The sequence below is a fragment of the Euprymna scolopes genome, chromosome 10 (assembly GCF_053919585.1).
Source record: "Euprymna scolopes isolate OS-2025 chromosome 10, ASM5391958v1, whole genome shotgun sequence".
Lineage (NCBI taxonomy): Eukaryota > Metazoa > Mollusca > Cephalopoda > Sepiida > Sepiolidae > Euprymna > Euprymna scolopes.
This window is the reverse complement of record NC_136491.1, coordinates 7132290-7156166: the sequence shown is the minus strand read 5'-3', so window position 1 is coordinate 7156166 and position 23877 is coordinate 7132290. Positions and strand designations below refer to the sequence as shown.

Sequence of the window (23877 nt, the reverse complement as noted above, 5' to 3'; positions counted from 1 at the left end):
ATATATAGCACTAGTATTATTTAGATGCATGGTTATTCGCCGGGACAACGTTCGTGACAGCAACAACTATGGAACTTTTATCAATATTTTTTTTGACGTTGATACAAAACAGATTATGCGGAAAATCGAAAAATTAAAAACAAGAATCATAAAGCAAAGTGTCTCCATCGCATTTAATAATATTTGCTTGAATATATATATATATATATATATATATATATATATATATATATATATATATATATATATATATATATATATTGCATGTTGTGTCCACGTGTATTCCTTTTAATATATTTAAATATGTATGAATAAAAAATCAATATAAAAAATATATAAGTGTTTATATCTTTTATGTATTTATTTCCTATGTGTTGATGTGTAGGAATACAAAAAGTATTTTGAAAAAAAACCCCCCAAGAATGTTTCCTTCAAAAGCACATATTTTCGACCGATCCTTCGATCTTCCTCAGTGAAGGAAACATTCTTGTTTTTTTTTTTTTTTCAAAATACTTTTTGTATTCCTACACGTCAACATATGAAATAAATACAGAAAAGATATAAACATTTATATATTTTTCGTATTGATTTTTTATTCATACATATTTAAATATATTAAAAGGAATACACGTGGGCACAACATGCAATATATATATATATATATATATATATATATATATATATATATATATATATTTATATATATAAACTTCTTGGATTCTGAATTTTTGGATTTTACTGTCATTGGAAATTTTACCCTTCACCAGACTATCCATTCACGTGAAATCACTTTTTTATTCACCCTATTCCCTCTGCTTCATTTTTTTGTTATCAAATAAGATCTATAACTTACTTGTAGTTTCATTTAATACTTTTGCAAGCAAAATCCGATCCCGCATTTTGCTAATTCCTACCCTTTGATGAGAAGGAAAGTATTTCTTCGAAACTCCACGGATTAAGGACTATCCATTTATTTAGTGTTTCCTTTTTAAAATTAAATATGTTTAAACTCTTTTTCAAAGTGTTTTTTAACACGTTTTATTAACTACTTGTTCTTATATATATATATATATATATATATATATGTTTGTATACTTTGGCAGCAAGTCATTATTTATCCATGTCTGATTAAACATGACTTTTTCCAATTTTTCTGGTAATCTTTTCTATTCACCGAGCGATCTTTCTTGTTTTGAAATAAGAAATATTCTAACAATACTAACAATTTGATATCTTAAAAATTGCACACGAAGACTTAAATTACTAGGAGTTATACTAATTAAAAACTACAGCCCCTTATTAACCGAATCGCGTTCGATATTGGAACAAACACCCAAGCCATGATAAAAGAACGGCAACAACAATAACCATTCCTAAGGACAATCAGAAGTACCAATGGAAAACGCTACAGAATATGGTCGATCAACAACCACTGGGCGCCATACTATATAATCTACCAGCCGAAACAGGGAAGATCACTCGGCAAATAGAAAAGATTACTAGCAAAATTGAAAAAAAGACGAACTCAGTAGTTTTTAATCAGACATGCATATATATATATATATATATATATATATATATATATATATATATATATATATATAAAGTCCATAAAAGTTCAAGGTTTACTTTAAGCAGCCTCCTAATTCTTGCTTTCCTTATTTTGAGCTTTAAAGAGGGAATAATTGCTGTTTTGGAATAATTTATCGTTCGGAACATTTTTACTTTGAAGTAATATTAGTGGCTTAGCAAGGCCACAGGGGAGAAAACCGAGGTGGCAAAACTGAAACTAGCCTGCCAGGACACTATATATACAAATGTAGGCAAATTTGGGCACATTTTGTTGGTTTAAAAATATAGCTTCTTTTTTACCAATTGTCATGAAATTTTAACCACAGAATAGTATTACAATAAAAAACTGCAAATTTTCATGTCGTTTCGTCCGCGAGAACCAAAAAACATGAGCATTTCAATATTTAATTTTGCTACAAGCATATTCCGGCAATTTAAACTGCATTCTTTATTTTTATTTTTGCATTTTTTTATTCAAAGCTTCTTTAGACTATATATTGGGGTTTTATATGTTTATGGCTAGGTTTCCTTCCTCTTATCTATTTGCCTTTCTGGTAACAAAGGTACTTAAGCTTTTATGCATTTTTATTCTCATAGCAATTATATGCTAGTTAACATGTCGCAGAATGGATCTTGTAATCCTAAACTTACTTATTAATAGTTTATCTTTTTATTTTTTTTATTTTATTTAATTTATCGATTTTCTTTTCATATATTAGTAAAAATAGTAACCGTATTATTTTACATTTTTTTTTATTGGGGAAATGATATTATCCACTGGAGAGCTATGTATTTAACAGCTGTCCTGTTTTTAAATCTCCGAAACAGCTACATAGTAAGCAGCTGATGATTCCCGTTTTCTATTGATAAAATTTTACTTAAGGTTTTCTCGTTTCATCCTTATGTAGTTACATTCTGTTTTAAAATTGAAGACTTTTGCAAAATCGACTCATGCAAGTGCTAAGTTTATTTCTATTTAACAACTTTAGGTAATGCCTTTTTGTCCTTATATAAATGAATTCTTTATGGCATTATAAACTTTTTAGAAGTCGAATTATATTATTACAATTTAAACTGCACTCCTTATTTTTATTTTTGCATTTTTTTGATTTAAAACTTCTTTAGACTTTATATATATATATATATATATATATATATATATATATATATATATATATACTACTTCATTTACTCAGATAAAATTAATATACGAAAGTATAGATTTATGCGTAAACTTTAAGTATTTACTTCAAAAGTGCTCAATACGTAGGTAGAGCTAGTTAGTAATTTATAAAATATATATGACGATTAAGCTACACTGAATATTCGGCGTTTCATCCACTATAGGATTTGTCAGGCTTATGCGCGAACTCTGTGGTTGTTTTTCGTTTTTATATATGTTGAGAATTTTAGTTAGCCAATCAGCTTTCTAGTATCCACCGCGTTAGGTTAGTGGTTTAAGGCAGACGATTTTCCTCATTTCTGCTCTTTTTTTTATATATATAAACCTATAAACCTGCCTTAAACCACTAACCTAGTTCTAAAACAGATCCTTTGTTCGATAAAATGCATGCCCATTGGTTGATAGGAAGGGGCGCGGTAGATACTAGAAAGCTGATTGGCTAACTAAAATCCTCAACATATATAAAAACGAAAAACAACCACAGAATTCGCGCATAAGCCTGACGAATCCTATAGTGGATGAAACGCCGAATATTCAGTGTAGCTTAATCGCCATATATATTTTATAAATTACTATATATATATATATATATATATATATATCTGTATATGTATGTATGTATATATATATATATGTATGTATATATATATTATTTACTTATATATATAATATATATATTACAAAATATTATTAGACGTAATATTTTATGTTAGACAATCCCAGCTTAATAAAATTGCTCAATAGAGCAAATGAATCACAATTTAGATAAATTAGTTTAAAATATTCACCAACAGGCAACAAAGCATCTCTAATCGTAATTGTTGTTGTTCCAGGTTATACAGCATAACATTTAGTCTATGTGCCACGACTTAGTGATCGCCAGGAGCTCATTAATCTCCACCGTTCTGGTTTATCCAATCGAGAAATCAGCTGCAGATTGAAATATGATGAGAAAACGGTACAAAAGAGTGCGCAAAAGCACCAAAACACTGGCAGTGTTCGTGATGGCCCTAAATCTGGTCATACTAGTGTTACTTATAGCAGGGAAGACAATGCTATCAAGATCTGCAGCCTAAGAGACACATTTGAAACAGCTCCCTAAATCCAACAACAGTGCAATCTTGTTAAAAAGTGCTCCCTTTCTACTGTCAAGAACAGATTAAAGGAATTTTATTTGTGAGGATATATTGCAATGACTTCTGTAAAGAACAGAAAGCACCATATGGACTTTGTCATATGCAATGAAGATCATGACTCTTCATATTGGTCAAAAGTGCTTTTTGGCGACGAAAGCAAGTTCAATAGGCTAGGCAGTGATGGTAGGCAGTACGTCCGTCGGAGGAAAGACAAAAAATTTAATCCTAGGTGCTCAGTTTCAATGCTGCAAGGTGGTGGAGGTTCATTTTTGGTGTGGGGCATTGTTTGTACCAATAGTCCAAGGCCTATAGTTCGCTTGCAAGGTCGAATTAATTCGACCAAGTACATTAATATGTTTACTGAGCATTTTCTACCCTACTTTGGTCGGAATTTGGATGATAATCCCATCTTCATGCAAGATAATGCTCCCATTCACATAGTTGGCAATGTCAAGAGGTTTTTTTTTGAACATGGAGGTCACCACTTATCAAGGCCCGGAAGCCACTCGGGGATAAGGGTTATTGCGTGTACAGTAATCAATGGGATAATGTCGTAGTAATCGTTAGTATTGGAGATTTGATAAAGTGTCTTACTTAAGGGGGCAGTTCATCAGGAATTTGTTTATGTTGGACTTGAAGAAATCCAAGTTGTAGTCAGGTGGGAAACAAGCAAACAGAAGATAGTTCCACAGGCATGCAGTTCTAAGAAAGAAGCTTTGTTCATGGAATCTACGTTTTGGTTTTGGCACAGTTAAAGAGTGGGGAAAATTTTTGACAGTGGTTTCAGCTAGACGGGTGTTTATTGTGAAAGATTGGCGAGAGAGGGACCAAAAATTGGAGCTCAGACGAGCACTTGCCTTGGAAGTAACGATAAAACAAAGGCTCGCAACGTCTCTTCTGTGGGAGAGAGGTTGCAGGGAAGAGAAAAGGGAATCCCTCCCCACTAAGCCATGAAGTCTATTTTGTACTCTGTCAAGACAGAATAGGCTGTTTTTAGCAGCTCCTGCCCAGATGTGGCAGCAGTACTCCATCCTTGGACGTACTTGGCTTTTATATAGATAGAGAATTGCATCAGTAGTGAGATATCTTCTGGAGCGGTAGAAGGATCCCATCAGTTTCCCAGCGACCTTGGCAACAGACTTGATGTATGTATTCCATTTCAGATCAAGAGTAAAGGTCAAACCCAGAAACTTGTCAAAACATGGAGCCTCACTAAGACGAGAGCCATCCATTTCAATTGATGCCAGATGGGGATCAGAGTGCTGATGATGTAAAGATAGGAGTTTAGTTTTAGATGCATTAAAAGTAACCAGCCACCCCTTCTCCCACAGTCGTGTCATCAGCATAGATATCAACAAATGATTTAAGTATGTGTTTTGGGAGATCATTGATGTAGATCAAGAAGAGAATTGGGCCCAGGATGGACCCCTGAGGGACTCCAGCATTAATACTGAGGGCCTCTGATTTCTGCCCATCAACTACTACTCTTATGAACCTATCAGAGAGAAATGATTTAATAATTAAGAAAACATTTCCAGTTATACCGTAGCTGGAAATCTTGTGAAGTAGGCCTTATGCCATACCTTATCGAAGGCCTGCAATTTCCCTAGAAAGGAAGCCTTTGTCGAGAGATTCACTAATCCTATGACATATAACCGTTAGCACATCTGCTGTAGATCTAGCAGAACGGAAACCATATTGCATGTCACTAAGAAGGTTATTTCTGCTGAGGTGGTTGACTACTTATCTATTTAATATGGATTCCAACAACTTACTCATGAAACACAGGAGACTTATTGGTCTGTACTGAGAGGGAGATGACTTATCACCTGAATTCTTAAATACAGGGCATACTGATGAGGTTTCCCAGGGTGTTGGAAAGCACTTCTCCTTAAGGCAACGTTTAAACAGTTTTGTAAGTATGGGGGAAATTTTTTTCAACACTATCATTGGAGTGCCGTCATAAACTTTTAACCAGGTTCCTGGAAGGGCATGATATTTCGTGTTTGAATTGGTCTGCACAATCTCCAGACCTCAATCCTATCGAAAAACGTATGGCATTACATCAAGCAACAGCTACGCAATGATAAAATTTCAACAAAAATTAAAGAAAAGTGGGATGCCTTTTCCCCAGAGTATTACATTGCAGTCTAATTCAAGGAATTTCCGAGATTGCAGGCTGTCAAATTTCAGAAGAGCTATGCTACTAAGTATTAACTAGTTCATTGTGTTCCTGTTGCATTTGTGTTGCATTAATGTCCTAAAGTTACATTTAAATAACAATTTTCCATTGTGCGGACTTTCTTTTTGCCTGCACAATTTGAAGAGATTTCTTTAAAATTGACGCGAACACTAGAATATTTCAATTAAAAGTTAAATATGAACAGGTAAAATTATAGAGGAATAAAAGGTGAAACAAATTAGGTATAGTCTGTTTAAACAGATGAAATGTAGCTTAAATTTACAGTTTTTGAAAAAATTACAAGTGCGGACTTTCTTTTTGCCTCCTGTGTATATATATATTGTCAAAAAAGTTTGTATATATATATATATATATATATATATATATATGACTACTTCCTTTAACCACACAAATTAATATACGAAAGTATAGATTTATGCATAAACTTTAAGTATTTACTTCAACAGTGCTCAATACGTAGGTAGTGCAAGGTAGTAAGTTATAAAATATATATAGCGATTAAGCTTAATCGCCATATATATATATATATATATATATATTTTCAGAATGTGAGAGATTGTATATAATAAATTCCACAGCCAAACAACGTTGCAGCCCAAAAGAGCCATGACAGTCAAAGAACCGGAAGTCCAAGACTCGAGTTTCGCCCTCATTTGGGCTCGTCAGTTAGACACATCCGAACTCAGGATTCGAAACCCGAGCCTCTTGCATGCAAGGCAAGCACTCTACCAACTGAGCAAACGCCCTGCACACAAGAATTTCAATTAACCAACACAGATCAAGCAAACCGCGCCGAAATCCGACTGTGAAATGAACCTACTATGTCTCAACAAGGGACGCGGTCATCCAACCAGCTAATAACCCCAAGCTGATGTCTCACTAGTAGGAGTTTTAACTCGAAATATATATATATATATATATATATATATATATATATATATATATATATATATAGAGAGAGAGAGAGAGAGAGAGAGAGAGAGAGAGAGAGATGTATACCTACTGGTAGCCAAATTGAATATTGAAATGCTCATATTTTTGATTCTATGGAATGAAACTCATGAAAATTTGCAGGCTTTTTGAAGATTACATTACTATTCTATGGTTAAAATTTTATGACAATTAGTAAAAAAGAACTTATATCTTCAAATTAATAAAATATGTCCAAATTTGCCTACATTTGTATACATAGTGTCCTGCAGGCCAGCTTCAGTTTTTCTGCTTCGGTTGTCTCCCCTGTGGCCTTGTGAAGCAACTAATATATATATATATCTATATAATACTAAAAGTCTATGGATCTTGTATGTTTGCAATCAGATTTCCGGTTTTCAACATCCGGTTGCGCATGCGTAAATAGCAACGTCTTCAATCCGTTATTCCAATTCCGGAATTTTTATATCGCTTTTAATACAAACAATTTCATTTAATTTGATCAAATAGTTATTTATATATACAAATAATACATAGATTCATAGATAATTATAATATATATTATAAATCTATTTATCTATGAATCTATTAATAATATGAAATATTACCCTATACAATTTATGGAAAGAAAACACCTCTCACTTTCCCTCTAATAGATTTCAACACTCCTACTCCCTCTGTTTTCGTTACGTACGCGAGAAATAGTTACGTGTATGTGTGAGAGAGAGAAAAAGAGAGCGATGTAAAACTGGATAGAGTTATCCCCCTTAACTAATGCAGACCTTTTTACTAGAGGGCGTTATTACAAAAAAATTTCTTTTTCTTCTTCCCATGTTTTTTAAAGTCGTCTGTTTACATTTCCAAACGGAAAGCTGAATCGGTAAATGCACACATTTCTATTACATTAAATAGTGTTTTCCTTTACACAATGGGTACTGAATGTTTGCTTAAATTAAATGAAAAAAGTTACATTTTATTTTCATTTTCTATCTAAAAAGCCATTATTAACATGTGGAGAGTGTTTTTTTTATTATTCTGTACTTTCAACTAACAATTTCATTTAAAAGATGATATATCAAAATTTGAATTTAACTATAATAAGGATTATGATACCTGTTCAGTGCATATTTACCTATAAGTATGACCAACCACTTATAATTCAGTAACTGTAATTAAAAAAAAAATAACAATTATAATAAACAGAACGACTCATAGAAATCTATCTATATTCTTTTTTCATTTTAATATACTTTCATAGAAATGCTTCTGTTATGTAAAAAAAAACTATTTTCTTTATGCCACAAGTGTCACGCTCATACATGAATTCCATAGCTAATATAACGTACTGACCCAACGGGTCACGGGTGGTCTAGTACATAATAAAATTTGATTTAAACTCTGTAAACTAAAATTTACAACAAATTTATTTTTCGACATGAATACAAATAAAAATTGAAAGTGTTTCTGGCATATGTGTGTGTGTGTGTGTGTGTGTATGTGTGTGTGTAACTAGCTAGCTTATTGCTATGATGGTTATTTTACAGAATAGCAAACAAAATGGTTAATTTACAGAATAGCAAACAAAATGGAGTTAAAAAATAAATATACAACAAATAAAGCTAACTTACTCTTCTACCTACCTGGATAAGTTGTTTTGTATTTTAACTTATTGGTCCCCCGACAAAAGGAGGGTGGCCTGTCAATTCATCTATTCGTCTGTTCGTCTATCCACACTTTTTTCAATAACTACGCCTTGGAATTTTTTGAATTTTTTCACAAAAATTAAACATGATACAAGTAAAATGTAACAGAACGGATTTTCCGAGAAAACTTTCGTTGCCCCCAGGGTACCTTTCGGGTTAAAATGGCTAAAATTAACACTTTTGTGCTTATTAAAAAAAATTGATACCTTGAAGTTTTATACTTTCTGAAAAGTTGTAACTAACTAATTTCTATATAATTTTGTTTGTCTATACTTTGCGATAACTCTTGGGTGTGCCCCAGGGAATCTTTTAGGGCTAATAAAAACATTCCATTTTTGGGACTATTTTACCATATTTGTTCAAACTTTTCTGTGTATGTCTATTTAGCAGTTTTGCGTGGTTTTCAACTCAAATTTCAATATGTTAAGGCCTTGGGGATTTCGGGGGCAAAATGGGGGAGCAAATGATAGACTTAATCATTTCTTTTCTTGCATGGTGCAGAAATCAAATTTACATATGTTAGGACCTAAAACTGCATCGTTTGTTCATTTTCACCAAGATTTGATGTCCCCTGTGGACTTTTGGGGCTAAATGGGGGGATGGGCAAATGCTGAACTTAGTCATTTTTTATGCCTCGTTCACTGTGCATTCACGGGGGACCATGCATGCTTCACTTGTTTTAACATGTTTTTTCTTAAAAATAAAAGTACAGTAAAATCTGTTGAGTTAGAATAAAATACAAAATGTAGGTTTCTTTCGAACCATGGTCAAGTATCAATAATTGTTCAAAAATCGAAAATTGAACAAAATACTGGTAGAATATTGCATTTTCTAACAATTGGTGACATTTATAAGATGTGTTTCTATCAGTATTTAGTTTAATTTTCGATTTTGGGGCGATTAGCGACGATAGAAACCGGACGAATTTAACCACCATTTTTTATTTATTATAACTCGACATAGTCGACACTACTTTTGCTTCAAAGTAAATAAATAATTTAAAATAAGTTAAAACAGTAAAAACTTATCCAGGTAGGTGGAAGAATAACTTATCTTGGCTTTGGTAACATTTATTTGTTGCGCAAGGTGTCTTCAATAAGTTTCCAGACTTTTTGTATGAGCTCTTTCATTGATAGCACAGACATGAAACTCTAGTCATCTTCGAAGTAATCTCCCCCGGCTGCAATGCACTTGTTGTATGGTTCTAAAAACTTCTGGAAGGCCCTTTGAAAGTTTTCTTGTGCACGTGTTAATGACCCTCATTACAGCCTCTTTCATCTCCTTAACTGTCTCATAACGACAGCCTCTAAGGTTTTCCTTGAGCTTAGGGAATAACCAAAAGTCACAGAAAGCCAGATCTGGTCTATAGGGAGGGCGAGGAAATGTCTTGATGTCCACCTTTGTGAAATAGTCTGTGATAAGAATGGAGTTTTGGACTAGTGCATTCGCGCAAATCTTCCACATATTCAATTCCTCGCAAATAATTATGTTAACAGTTTCCACATTGACATTAAACTGTGCACTTATTGTCTCTATAGACACACAACGGTTCTTATTCATGAAATTCTTTATTTGGCAAATTAACTCTTGTGTTCTGACTTCTTTACTCCTATCACACCTCTCATCATCCCTCAAAGACTACCCGCCTTCCTTGAATCTCTTATGCCACTCAAAAACTGATGCTTGATTCATGCAAGATGGCCCAAAAAGCAGTCTGAAGCATTTCCATACGTTTCTGTGACATTTTTTCCAAGTTTAAACAGAATTTTATTACATATCATTCTTCTAAAGTGTCCTCACATCCAGATTGCATTTTTGAAATACACCAGCTGTGACAATATAGCTTTAGTAGAGCGTATTTCAATTCCTGCTGCAGCTGTTCATTTGAACCTGAAATCATAAAAATTAGTCAGTCATCTCAAAAGATGTGTAGCAATAACATCTTGAATTTTCAATAGTCTGCGACAACTTTAAATGCATGTAAAAAAAAAAGTCTGGAAACTTATTAAAGGCACCTCGTATTTTAGTTCTCAACCCTTTTTTAGTTTTGTTACCTACGATCGAAAATCATTGCTATCAGCCAATGTTGTTCATACAAGTTCAGGGTTTACGTTCAGCTGCATCGTATTTTCCCTTATTTTGTCCATTAGTATTCTTATTTATTAGTATTCTTATTTATTACTATTCTTATTTATTAGTATTCTTATTTATTAGTATTCTTATTTATTAGTATTCTTATTTATTAGTATTTTTATTAGTATTCTTATTTATTAGTATTCTTATTTATTAGTATTCTTATTTATTAGTATTCATATTTATTAGTATTCATATTTATTAATATTCTTATTTATTAGTATTCTAATTTATTAGTATTCTTATTTATTAGTATTCTTATTTATTAGTATTCTTATTTATTAGTATTCTTATTTATTAGTATTCTAATTTATTAGTATTCTTATTTATTAGTATTCTTATTTATTAGTATTCTTATTTATTAATATTCTTATTTATTAGTATTCTAACTTATTAGTATTCTTATTTATTAGTAATTTCATTTATTAGTATTCTTATCTATTAGTATTCTTATTAGTATTCTTATTTATTAGTATTCTTATTTATTAATATTCTTATTTATTAGTATTCTAATTTATTAGTATTCTACTTTATTAGTATTCTTATTTATTAGTATTCTTATTTATTAATATTCTTATTTATTAGTATTCTTATTTATTAGTATTCTTATTTATTAGTAATTTCATTTATTAGTATTCTTATCTATTAGTATTCTTATTTATTACTATTCATATTTATTAGTATTCTTATTTATTAGTATTCTTATTTATTAGTATTTTTATTAGTATTCTTATTTATTAGTATTCTTATTTATTAGTATTCATATTTATTAGTATTCTTATTTATTAGTATTCTTATTTATTAGTAATTTTATTTATTAGTATTCTTATCTATTAGTATTCTTATTTATTACTATTCATATTTATTAGTATTCATATTTATTAGTATTCTTATTTATTAGTATTCTTATTTATTAGTATTTTGATTTATTAGTATTCTTATTTATTAGTATTCTTATTTATTAGTATTCTTATTTATTAGTATTTTCCTTAGTATTCATATTTATTAGTATTCTTATTCATTAGTATTCTTATTTATTAGTATTCTTATTTATTAGTATTCTTATTTATTAGTATTCTGATGTATTAGTATTCTTATGTATTAGTATTCTTATTTATTAGTATTCTAATTTATTAGTATTTTTATTTATTAGTATTCTAATTTATTAGTATTCTTATTAGTATTCTTATTTATTAGTATTCTTATTTATTAGTATTCTTATTTATTAGTATTCTTATTTATTACTATTCATATATATTAGTATTCTTATTTATTAGTATTCTTATTTATTAGTATTCTTATTTATTAGTATTCTAATTTATTAGTATTCTTATTTATTAGTATTCTAATTTATTAGTATTCTTATTTATTAGTATTTTTATTAGTATCACTATTTATTAGTATTCTAACTTATTAGTATTCTTATTTATTAGTATTCTAATTTATTAGTATTCTTATTTATTAGTATTCTTATTTATTAGTATTCTTATTTATTAGTATTCTTATTTATTACTATTCATATTTATTAGTATTCTTATTTATTAGTATTCTTATTTATTAGTATTACTATTTATTAGTATTCGTATTTATTAGTATTCTTATTTATTAGTATTCTGATTTATAAGTATTCTTATTTATTAGTATTCTTATTTATTAGCATTCTTATAAGTATTCTTATTTATTAGTATTCTTATTTATTAATATTCTTATTTATTAGTATTCATATTTATTAGTATTCATATTTATTAGTATTCTAATTTATAAGTATTCTTATTTATTAGTATTCATATTTATTAATATTCTCATATATTAGTATTCTTATATATTAGCATTTTTATTTATTAGTATTCTTATATATTAATATTCTTATTTATTAGCATTCTTATTTATTAGTATTCTTATTTATTAGCATTCTTATTTATTAGTATTCTTATTTATTAGTATTTTTATTTATTAGTATTTTTATTTATCATTATTCTTATTTATTAGTATTCTTATTTATAATTATTCTCATTTATTAGTATTTTTATTTATTAGTATTCTAATTTATTAGTATTTTTATTTATTAATATTCTTATTTATTAGCATTCTTATTTATTAGTATTCTTATTTATTAGTATTCATATTTATTAGTATTCTTATTTATTAGTATTCTTATTTATTAGTATTCTAATTTATCAGTAGTCATATTTATTAGTATTCTTATTTAATAATATTCATATTTATTAGTATTCTTATTTATTAGTATATTTATTTATTAGTATTCTGATTTAGTAGTATTCCTGTTTATTAGTATTCTTATTTATTAGTATTCTTATTTATTAGCATTCTGATGTATTAGTATTTTTATTTATTAGTATTCTTATTTATTAGTATTCTTATTTATTAGTATTCTTATTTATTAGTATTTTTATTTATTAGTACTCATATTTATTAATATTCTTATTTACTAGTATTCTTATTTATTAGTATTCTTATTTATTAGTATTCTTATTTATTAGTATTCTGATGTATTAGTATTCTTATTTATTAGTATTCTTATTTATTAGTATTCTTATTTATTAGTGCTCTTATTTATTAGTATTCTTATTTATCAGTATTCTTATTTATTAGTATTCTTATTATTCGTATTCTGATGTATTAGTATTCTTATTTATTAGTATTCATATTTATTAGTATTCTTATTTATTAGTATTCTTATTTATTAGTATTCTGATGTATTAGTATTCTTATTAATTAGTATTCTTATTTATTAGTATTCTTATATATTAGTGTTCTTATTTATTAGTATTCTTATTTATTAGTATTCTTATTTATAAGTATTTTTATTTATTAGTATTTTATTTATTAGTATTCTTATTTATTAGTATTCATATTTATTAGTATTCTGATGTATTAGTATTCTTATTTATTAGTATTCTTATTTATTAGTATTCTTATTTATTAGTGTTCTTATTTATTAGTATTCTTATTTATTAGTATTCTTATTTATTAGTATTTTTATTTATTAGTATTTTATTTATTAGTATTCTTATTTATTAGTATTCATATTTATTAGTATTCTTATTTATTAGTATTCTTATTTATTAGTATTCATATTTATTAGTATTCTGATGTATTAGTATTCTTATTTATTAGTATTCTTATTTATTAGTATTCTTATTTATTAGTGTTCTTATTTATTAATATTCTTATTTATTAGTATTCTTATTTATTAGTATTCTTATTTATTAGTATTCTTTTTTTTAGTATTCTTATTTATTAGTGTTCTTGTTTATTAATATTCTTATTTATTAATATTCTTATTTATTAGTATTCTTATTTATTAGTATTCTTTTTTTTTAGTATTCTTATTTATTAGTATTCTTATTTATTAGTATTCTGATGTATTAGTATTTTAATTTATTAGTATTCTTATTTATTAGTATTCTTATTTATTAGTGTTCTTATTTATTCATATTCTTATTTATTAGTATTAATATTTATTAATATTCTTATATATTAGTATTCTAATCTTTTAGTATTCTGATTTCGTAGTATTCTTATTTATTAGTATTCTTATTTATTAGTATTCTTATTTATTAGTATTTTTATTTATTAGTAATCTTATTTATTAGTATTTTTATTTATTAGTATTCTTATTTATTAGAATTCTTATTTATGAGTATTCTAATTTATTAGTATTCTAATTTATTAGTATTCTTATTTATTAGTATTCTAATTTATTAGTATTCTTATTTATTAGTATTCTTATTTATTAGCATTCTTATAAGTATTCTTATTTATTAGCATTCTTTAGTATTCTTTTTTATTAGTATTCTTATTTATTATTATTCATATTTATTAGTATTCTTATTTATTAGTATTTTATTTATTAGTATTTTCATTTATTAGTATTCTTATTTATTAGTATTTTATTTATAAGTATTCTGATTTATTAGTATTTTATTTATTAGTATTCTTATTTATTAGTATTCTTATTTATTAGTATTTTATTTATTAGTATTCTTATTTATTAGCATTCTTTAGTATTCTTATTGTTTAGTATTCTGTAGTATTCTTATTTATTAGTATTTTATTTATAAGTATTCTGAGTTATTAGTATTTTATTTATTAGTATTTTATTTATTAGTATTCTTATTTATTAGTATTCTTCTTTATTAGTATTCTGATGTATTAGTATTCATATTTATTAGTATTCTTATTTATTAGTATTCTTATTTATTAGTATTCTTATTTATTAGTATTCTTATTTATTAATATTCTTATTTATTAGTATACTAATTTATTAGTATTCTAATTAATTAGTATTCTTATTTATTAGGATTCATATTTATTAGTATTCTTATTTATTAGTATTCTAATTAATCAGTATTCTGATTTATTAGTATTAATATTTATTAGTATCTATATTTATTAGTATTCTTATTTATTAGTATTCTAATTTATTAGTATTCTCATTTAATTAGTATTCTTATTTATTAGGATTCATATTTATTAGTATTCTTATTTATTAGTATTCTGATTTATTAGTATTTGATTTATTAGTATTAATATTTATTAGTATTCTTATTTATTAATATTCTTATTTATTAGTATTCTTATTTCTTAGTATTCCTCTTTATATGTATTTTTATTTATTAGTATTCTTATTTATGAGTATTTTTATTTAGTAGTATTCTTATTTATGAGTATTTTTATTTATTAGTATTCTTATTTATTAGTATTTTTATTTATTAGTATTTTTATTTATTAGTATTCTTATTAATTAGTATACTTTTTTATTAGTATTTTTATTTATTAGTATTCTTATTTATTAGTATTCTTATTTATTAGTATTCTTATTTATTAGTATTTTAATTTATTAGTATTCTTATTTATTAGTATTCTTATTTATTAGTATTCTTATTTATTAGTATTTTAATTTATTAGTATTCTTATTTATTAGTATTCTTATTTATTAGTATTCTTATTTATTAGTATTCTTATTTATTAGTATTTTAATTTATTAGTATTCTTATTTATTAGTATTCTTATTTATTAGTATTCATATTTATTAATATTCTTATTTATTAGTATTTTAATTTATTAGTATTCTTATTTATTAGTATTTTAATTTATTAGTATTCTTATTTATTAGTATTCTTATTTATTAGTAGTCATATTTATTAGTATTCTTATTTATTAGTATTCTTATTTATTAGTATTCTTATTTATTAGTATTTTTATTTATTAGTATTCTTATTTATTAGTATTCTTATTTATTAGTATTCTTATTTATTAGGATTTTAATTTATTAGTATTCTTATTTATTAGTATTCTTATTTATTAGTATTCTTATTTATTAGTATTCTTATTAATTAGTATTCTTGTTTATTAGTATTCTTATTTATTAGTATTCTTATTTATTAGTATTTTAATTTATTAGTATTCTAATTTATTAGTATTTTAATTTATTAGTATTCTTATTTATTAGTATTTTAATTTATTAGTATTCTTATTTATTAGTATTTTATTTATTAGTATTCTGATTTATTAATAGTCTCATATATTATTATTCTTATTTATTAGTATTTTTATTTATTAGTAATCTTATTTATTAGTATTCTAATTTATTCGTATTCTTATTTATTAGTATTCTTATTTATTAGTATTCTTATTTATTAGTATTTTTATTTATTAGTATTTGTATTTATTAGTATTCTTATTTATTAGTATTCTTATTTATTAGTATTTTTATTTATTAGTGTTCTTATTTATTAGTATTCTTATTCATTAGTATTCTTATTTATTAGTATTTTAATTCATTAGTATTCTTATTTATTAGTATTCTTATTTATTAGTATTCTTATTTATTAGTATTCTTATTTATTAGTATTCATATTTATTAATATTCTTATTTATTAGTATTCTAATTTATTAGTATTCTTATTTATTAGTATTCTTATTTATTAGTATTCTTATTTATTAGTATTCTTATTTATTAGTATTCTTATTTATTAATATTCTTATTTATTAGTATTCTTATTTATTAGTATTCTTATTTATTAGTATTCTTATTTATTAGTATTCTTATTTATTAGTATTCTTATTTATTAGTATTCATATTTATTAATATTCTTATTTATTAGTATTCTTATTTATTAGTATTCTTATTTATTAGTATTCTTATTTATTAGTATTCTTATTTATGAGTATTCTTATTTATTAGTATTCTTATTTATTAGTATTCTTATTTATTAGTATTCTTATTTATTAGTATTCTTATTCATTAGTATTCTTATTTATTAGTATTCTTATTTATTAGTATTCTTATTTATTAGTATTCTTATTTATTAGTATTCATATTTATTAATATTCTTATTTATTAGTATTTTAATTTATTAGTATTCTTATTTATTAGTATTCTTATTTATTAGTATTCTTATTTATTAGTATTCTTATTTATTAGTATTCTTATTTATTAGTATTTTTATTTATTAGTATTCTTATTTATTAGTATTCTTATTTATTAGTATTCTTATTTATTAGTATGTTTATTTATTAGTATTCTTATTTATTAGTATTCTTATTTATTAGTATTTTAATTTATTAGTATTTTTATTTATTAGCATTCTTATAAGTATTCTTATTTATTAGCATTCTTTAGTATTCTTATTTATTAATATTCTTATTTATTAGTATTTTAATTTATTAGTATTCTTATTTATTAGTATTCTTATTTATTAGTATTCTTATTTATTAGTATTCTTATTTATTAGTATTCTTATTTATTAGTATTCTTATTTATTAGTATTCTTATTTATTAGTATTCTTATTTATTAGTATTCATATTTATTAATATTTTATTTATTAGTATTTTAATTTATTAGTATTCTTATTTATTAGTATTCTTATTTATTAGTATTCTTATTTATTAGTATTCTTATTTATTAGTATTCTTATTTATTAGTATTTTTATTTATTAGTATTCTTATTTATTAGTATTCTTATTTATTAGTATTCTTATTTATTAGTATTTTTATTTATTAGTATTCTTATTTATTAGTATTCTTATTTATTAGTATTTTAATTTATTAGTATTTTTATTCATTAGCATTCTTATAAGTATTCTTATTTATTAGCATTCTTTAGTATTCTTATTTATTAATATTCTTATTTATTAGTATTTTAATTTATTAGTATTCTTATTTATTAGTATTCTTATTTATTAGTATTCTTATTTATTAGTATTCTTATTTATTAGTATTTTAATTTATTAGTATTCTTATTTATTAATATTCTTATTTATTAGTATTTTAATTTATTAGTATTCTTATTTATTAATATTCTTATTTATTAGTATTCTTATTTATTAATATTCTTATTTATTAGTATTTTTATTTAGTAGTATTTTTATTTATTAGTATTTTATTTATTAGTATTCTGATTTATTAGTATCCTTAATCCGCGGAATTTCGAAGAAATACTTTCCTTCTCATCAAAGGGTAGGAATTAGCAAAATGCGGGATCGGATTTTGTATGCAGAAGTATTTGATGAAACAACAAGTAAGTCAAAGATCTTACTTGATAACAAAAAAAGGTGAAGCAGACGGAATATGGCGAAGAAAAAGGTGATTACACATGAATGGATAGTCTGAGTGCAAATAAATAATCTAGTGACGGTAAAATCCAAATATATAACTTCAAGAAAGTTAATTGAATTTATTATAAGCTCTATCTCCTATTTGGTCTTATCGAGCTTTTACATCTGGCTGAGATAACTTTTATAAATATTAAGTGTTTAATATTTATAATATACTTTAATTTTACCATCTTGGATTATTTTGGTAAATTTAATTGTAATTCTTATTTAATTGTATATATATATATATATATATATATATATATATATATATATATATATATATATATATATATATATCCAGAGCAAAGGAAAGATGGTCTTCTTCTGTCAAGAAGTGACAATCACCATATATATATATATATATATATATATATATATATATATATATATATATATATATATATATATATATATATATATATATATATATATAGTCCTTGTGCAATTTTCTATAGAAAAAAAACCGAGGGAGAGTTTTTACATCAACCAATGCATAAAAATACAGTATTGAGGCAGTTGTCTTGTTTTTCAACACAAAGGAGTTCTTTTTTTTCAATCAAAAAAAGTCTTGCCCTTTTCATTCTAATTGTCCTGTTTTTAAATGAGGGTCTTTCTCTCCGTCCGCACAAATCATCGGCGAGTATCTCTTAATTTTACTCTCCTCACGTGAATCGTGGATAGTAATAAAAATATCGCAACATAAAAATCCTAAAATTCTTGACTGACCTCAGCACAATCACTCATCGTATCAACCTTGGTTCTCACCAGTCACCTACTCTCGAAACATTAAGCTTTCACCCAATCTGCTGACCATTTATTCATTTGTGACATCACGTGACCCGTTCGACAGGCCGCCGACCCAAAACGCTGTTTGCCGTGGATTTCTCTTTCCATCACCCCATCGTTGACCGTGTCATCAGTTTCTCATACCGACGGCTGCCGACAGAACGCACTTAGACACGGCCACCGAGAGTAAGAAGAAGGCCTGTTAACTTAAAAATGCATGCAGGCAATGTAGGTAAGATTTTTCAGACTGTCATGTCATAAGTATAGAGATAAAATAAAGCAAACACAGGAAAAATACAACGCCAATGTTTCACATATATTTGACGGGTGGACTTGTGTGTGTGTGTGTGTGTGTGTGTGTGTGTGTGTTCTCCGCGTTCTATCGATGTTACGTTTGTCTATCAGTCGCAACTTGATATCTGTCTTCCTGTCAGCTCTAAAGGACTGCCCATCCGTCGTCAATCGCTGCCCGCTACTAACTACTTAGTCTACATCCCGATCTCAAATCCCCCATCCCGGCAAACCGGAATCTGCCTTTCCCTAAGCATCTCTTTGACTCCCCACCCCGTCAAGTGTCGTTGATTCTCTTTGTTATCCACCCTATAGATTTCTGTTGTGATTTGTCCAATCTAAAAGTTCGATCTAAAAATATCTACAGGTTCATTGTTTCTATTATCCCTCCTCTCAGCACTTAGTGACCCAGGTCGTCTTCATGTCATTAATCCCAATTTCTTTACCGTTTCTCAGTGTCACAAAAACGGTAGAAACGTTGAGAAGAGTAGTTCGATGAATACAAATAATACAAATAACAGATCCTCATCTAAAAATTCTGTTTTTCTGGTTGTTAGGGTTCTTACTATTCATGCGAGTGCATGAAAAATTCTATTTGTTAATTTTTTCTTTGTTTTCAGTGGACTACGCCTTATTGGACGATCTAAATTTAAATTGCAAGCCACCAACGCCTCCACCGGTACCACAGCAGTTAAACATCGCCCCATTCGAACTGAATTATATCAAAGAAAATCTCAGAAAAGTAAGCATGGGCGAAGGAATGAAACGTAAGCATCCTCGAGGTCAATTATGTTCTTCATACGTTACTCGTAAGTTTTAACAATAAAAAAAGCATATTTTAGAAGCCTAATCATAAGGCCAACCCTTAGTTTTTCATCCTGTTGAATGTTGTACCTTGTTGCTTGTTCAAACATTAACAATATTAGCACATTAATTCTGTTACTTCCACTAACCCTTACCATAACCATACCCCTTACTTTTTCATCCTGCTGGATGTTGTACCGTGTTGTATTTCAACCTTGTGTCATATGTTGCTGCTTGTTGTTCTTCCTATGTGAAGTTTTCAGACTGAGGACATGCTTATTTATACTTTAAAAACACTAAATAAAGACAAACCTGATGGAAGACAGATGAGGTTTATTCCTCTTGATCTTAGTTCCAAATCACTAAAAAATTGAGGTGGGATGTAGAGAGAAAGAGAGAAAGAGAGTGAAGGATCAAAATCACTGAAATCAAACCATGTGTTATTCCTCATCCCGTACTCGATAACACTGCCTCTGTGGTCTACTTTTCCCTAGTTTATATTCTGTCTGTGTCATCGTCTCTCACACTGGCAGCTTTCGAGGGGAGAGCGTGCATAAGCCCACATGCACAAAAATTTTAAAGAAAACACAAACTCGTGTTGCAATATTTTATATATATATATATATATATATATATATATATATATATATATATATATATATATATATATATATATATATATATATATATATATATATGATGGGGGTATGATCCCTGAAAGTTGGGAGATTCTCCCAAATAAGAACTGATGAATCAAATTAATTCCCGTTATGTTATCAACCAATCAGAAACCGGAATCGCTCCATAAAAAATTGGATCTTTTAGCATTCCAGCACATAATTTTTCCGTGTCAACACGAGAAGGGTCTTTTGCTCTTTGCTTGCAAAATTATAAAATCCAGAACCTGTACAGAACAGCGACCCACTGACAAGTCTTCATATTCAGGACTTGTAAAGAACAGCTACCCATCGGAAACTCTTTTGAAATTAATTCATGGCTTCCAATTTATTTTGAAAATATCAGTTTCACTCTGAGTGTGTTTGACAATCGGTGGTAATAAAAATTAATATGAAATTTACAAAATTAAAATATTATATTTAAGTTGTTTAATGATTTTGAAATGCTGAGCAGTTTGCTAGTATATATTGGGTACAATATAATAAGCAATAAAGAATTGGCGCTATAATAATAAATACAAAATATTCGTAAATAAAAATATCATATTTTAAGTATGTTTTACAACTGTTTTTTAATGCAACAAAATGGATATTTTTAATGCAATAACATGGATAATTTTTTAATGCAATAAAATGGATGATTTTTTACTGCAATAAAATGAATATTTTTTAATGCAATAAAATGGATAATTTTTTAATGCGACAAAATGAATGATTTTTTAATGCAATAAAATGGATAATTTTTAATGCAACAAAATGGATGATTTTTTAATCCAATAAAATGTTAATTTTTTAATGCAATAAAATGGATATTTTTAATGCAATAAAATGTTAATTTTTTAATGCAATTAAATTAATATTTTTAATGCAATAAAATGGATAATTTTTTAATGCAGTAAAATGAATAATTTTTTAATGCAACAAAATGGATAATTTTTTAATGCAATAAAATGGATAATTTTTAATGCAACAAAATGGATAATTTTAATGTAACAAAATGGATGTTTTTTTAATGCAATAAAATGGATATTTTTAATGCAATAAAATGGATAATTTTTTAATGCAATAAAATGGATAATTTTTTAATGCAACAAAATGGATAATTTTTTAATGCGACAAAATGGATAATTTTTTAATGCAATAAAATGGATAATTTTTTAATGCAACAAAATGGATGATTTTTTAATGCAACAAAATGGATGATTTTTTAATGCAACAAAATGGATGATTTTTTAATGCAACAAAATGGATAATCTTTTAATGCAATAAAATGGATAATTTTTTAATGCAATAAAATGGACGTTTTTGTTTTGCTTTGCAGCTGTACGCCGAATGTCAGACAGTGTATTGAAAGTGAAACCTTTACAACATAGATCCGAAGATATTTCTGTAAGATATATTTATTTTACTCTTATATAACATGGCACGATTCGCAGTAAGATGTCAGTTAACATTACATTTAAACTTCTGCATATTAGTATGGTCATGGAAGCAGGAAACAAGAAAGGAATGAACCTAATAGAGTAGAATGTTTTCCGTCATCTAGAGATCTCAACAGTGAAGGGGTGGGATTTTGATGCCTTTTAATATTTTGAATATTGAATGTCTACTAGACAAGAAAGAACTTGAATGCCTACTAGACACTATCCGTGAGTGTCTAAAGTCTCTGTTACAAAAGTTTGTCAAGATTTTGATGGAACGTACGAATATCTACGTATCCTACATAGATATCAAGTGTTAGCCCCATGAAATATATACATATATACTAGCAAAAGTACCCGTCGCTGACTGGGTTCAAAAACAACCTACAGAAAATGGACTCTGATTTATGAAAATATGATAGGTTATGAAAAGGAAGGGTTGTAAATTTGGGTTGGATTTGAGGGTATCAAAACCAAAGCAAAATATGATGAAAGTAAAAATTAAATAGATAAACCCCATAATTTATTATACCATACCTGTTTACACTGAAACACTTATCACAATATTCTGTGGATCTATATTAAAAAATCTTGTTGAACTTTGTGACATATTTCCATTCTATGGAGGTCAGGTGCGAATGAACACCCCCATAATTTTATTATACCATATTTCTTCAAACAGAAACATAATTATCAAAGTATACTTACACAGATAGATATGAAAAGTCTTTATTAAAGTTTGTGCCTATTTCCATTCTATGGAAACCAGGCGCGAACGCAGACCCCACAATTTTATTATACCATCCCTATTTAAGTTAAAACATACTTATCAAAGTATTCTTATGTACATCTATATCAAAAACACCTGTAAACGTTTTTTTTATTTTTGAATTTATTATTTCCATACTTTGTGGACCAGGCGCGAACGCAGACCACACGATTTTAAGGAACCACTGTTCTGCATGATCAAACATACCCAGATCAAACATACCCATTCCTGATCCTCGATACATCTTCTATCAATATATGTAATCAGTTTTTTAAAATAGTCACCTATTCGTAACCACACACACACACACACACACACACACACACACACACACACACACACACACACACACACACACACACACACACACACACACACATTCAGCTTTATATTATATATATATATATGTATACATACATACATTAATCTATCTTCTACATATATACGTATATCTTCATATATATAATTATATTCTACCTATATATATCCATGATGTATATATATGTATCTATATACAGTGATGATCATATTTATTGGCACGGTAAAATAAAAATTAAATTTTGTCTAATAAATTCTAAAAAAGGGATTAAATTAAATAAAATAACAAAGTATATTATGTATTTTTAACTGGCCTTTCCGATG

At 26.4% G+C, this 23877-nt stretch overlaps 1 protein-coding gene across 2 annotated transcripts in view; it reads left to right on the top strand.

Annotated features, from left to right (window-relative positions):
- The window catches only part of LOC145286400 (uncharacterized), a 55828-nt gene that overhangs the window by 2149 nt on the left and 29802 nt on the right, over nt 1-23877 (top strand). The window contains exons 2-3 of one of the 2 annotated variants that reach the window (XM_080135325.1): nt 20185-20373; nt 22367-22434. In XM_080135325.1, the coding sequence (XP_079991451.1) occupies nt 20185-20373; nt 22367-22434 (257 nt within the window). The remainder of the gene's footprint in view (nt 1-20184; nt 20374-22366; nt 22435-23877) is intronic. The other variant, XM_080135326.1, reaches the window with a different exon arrangement.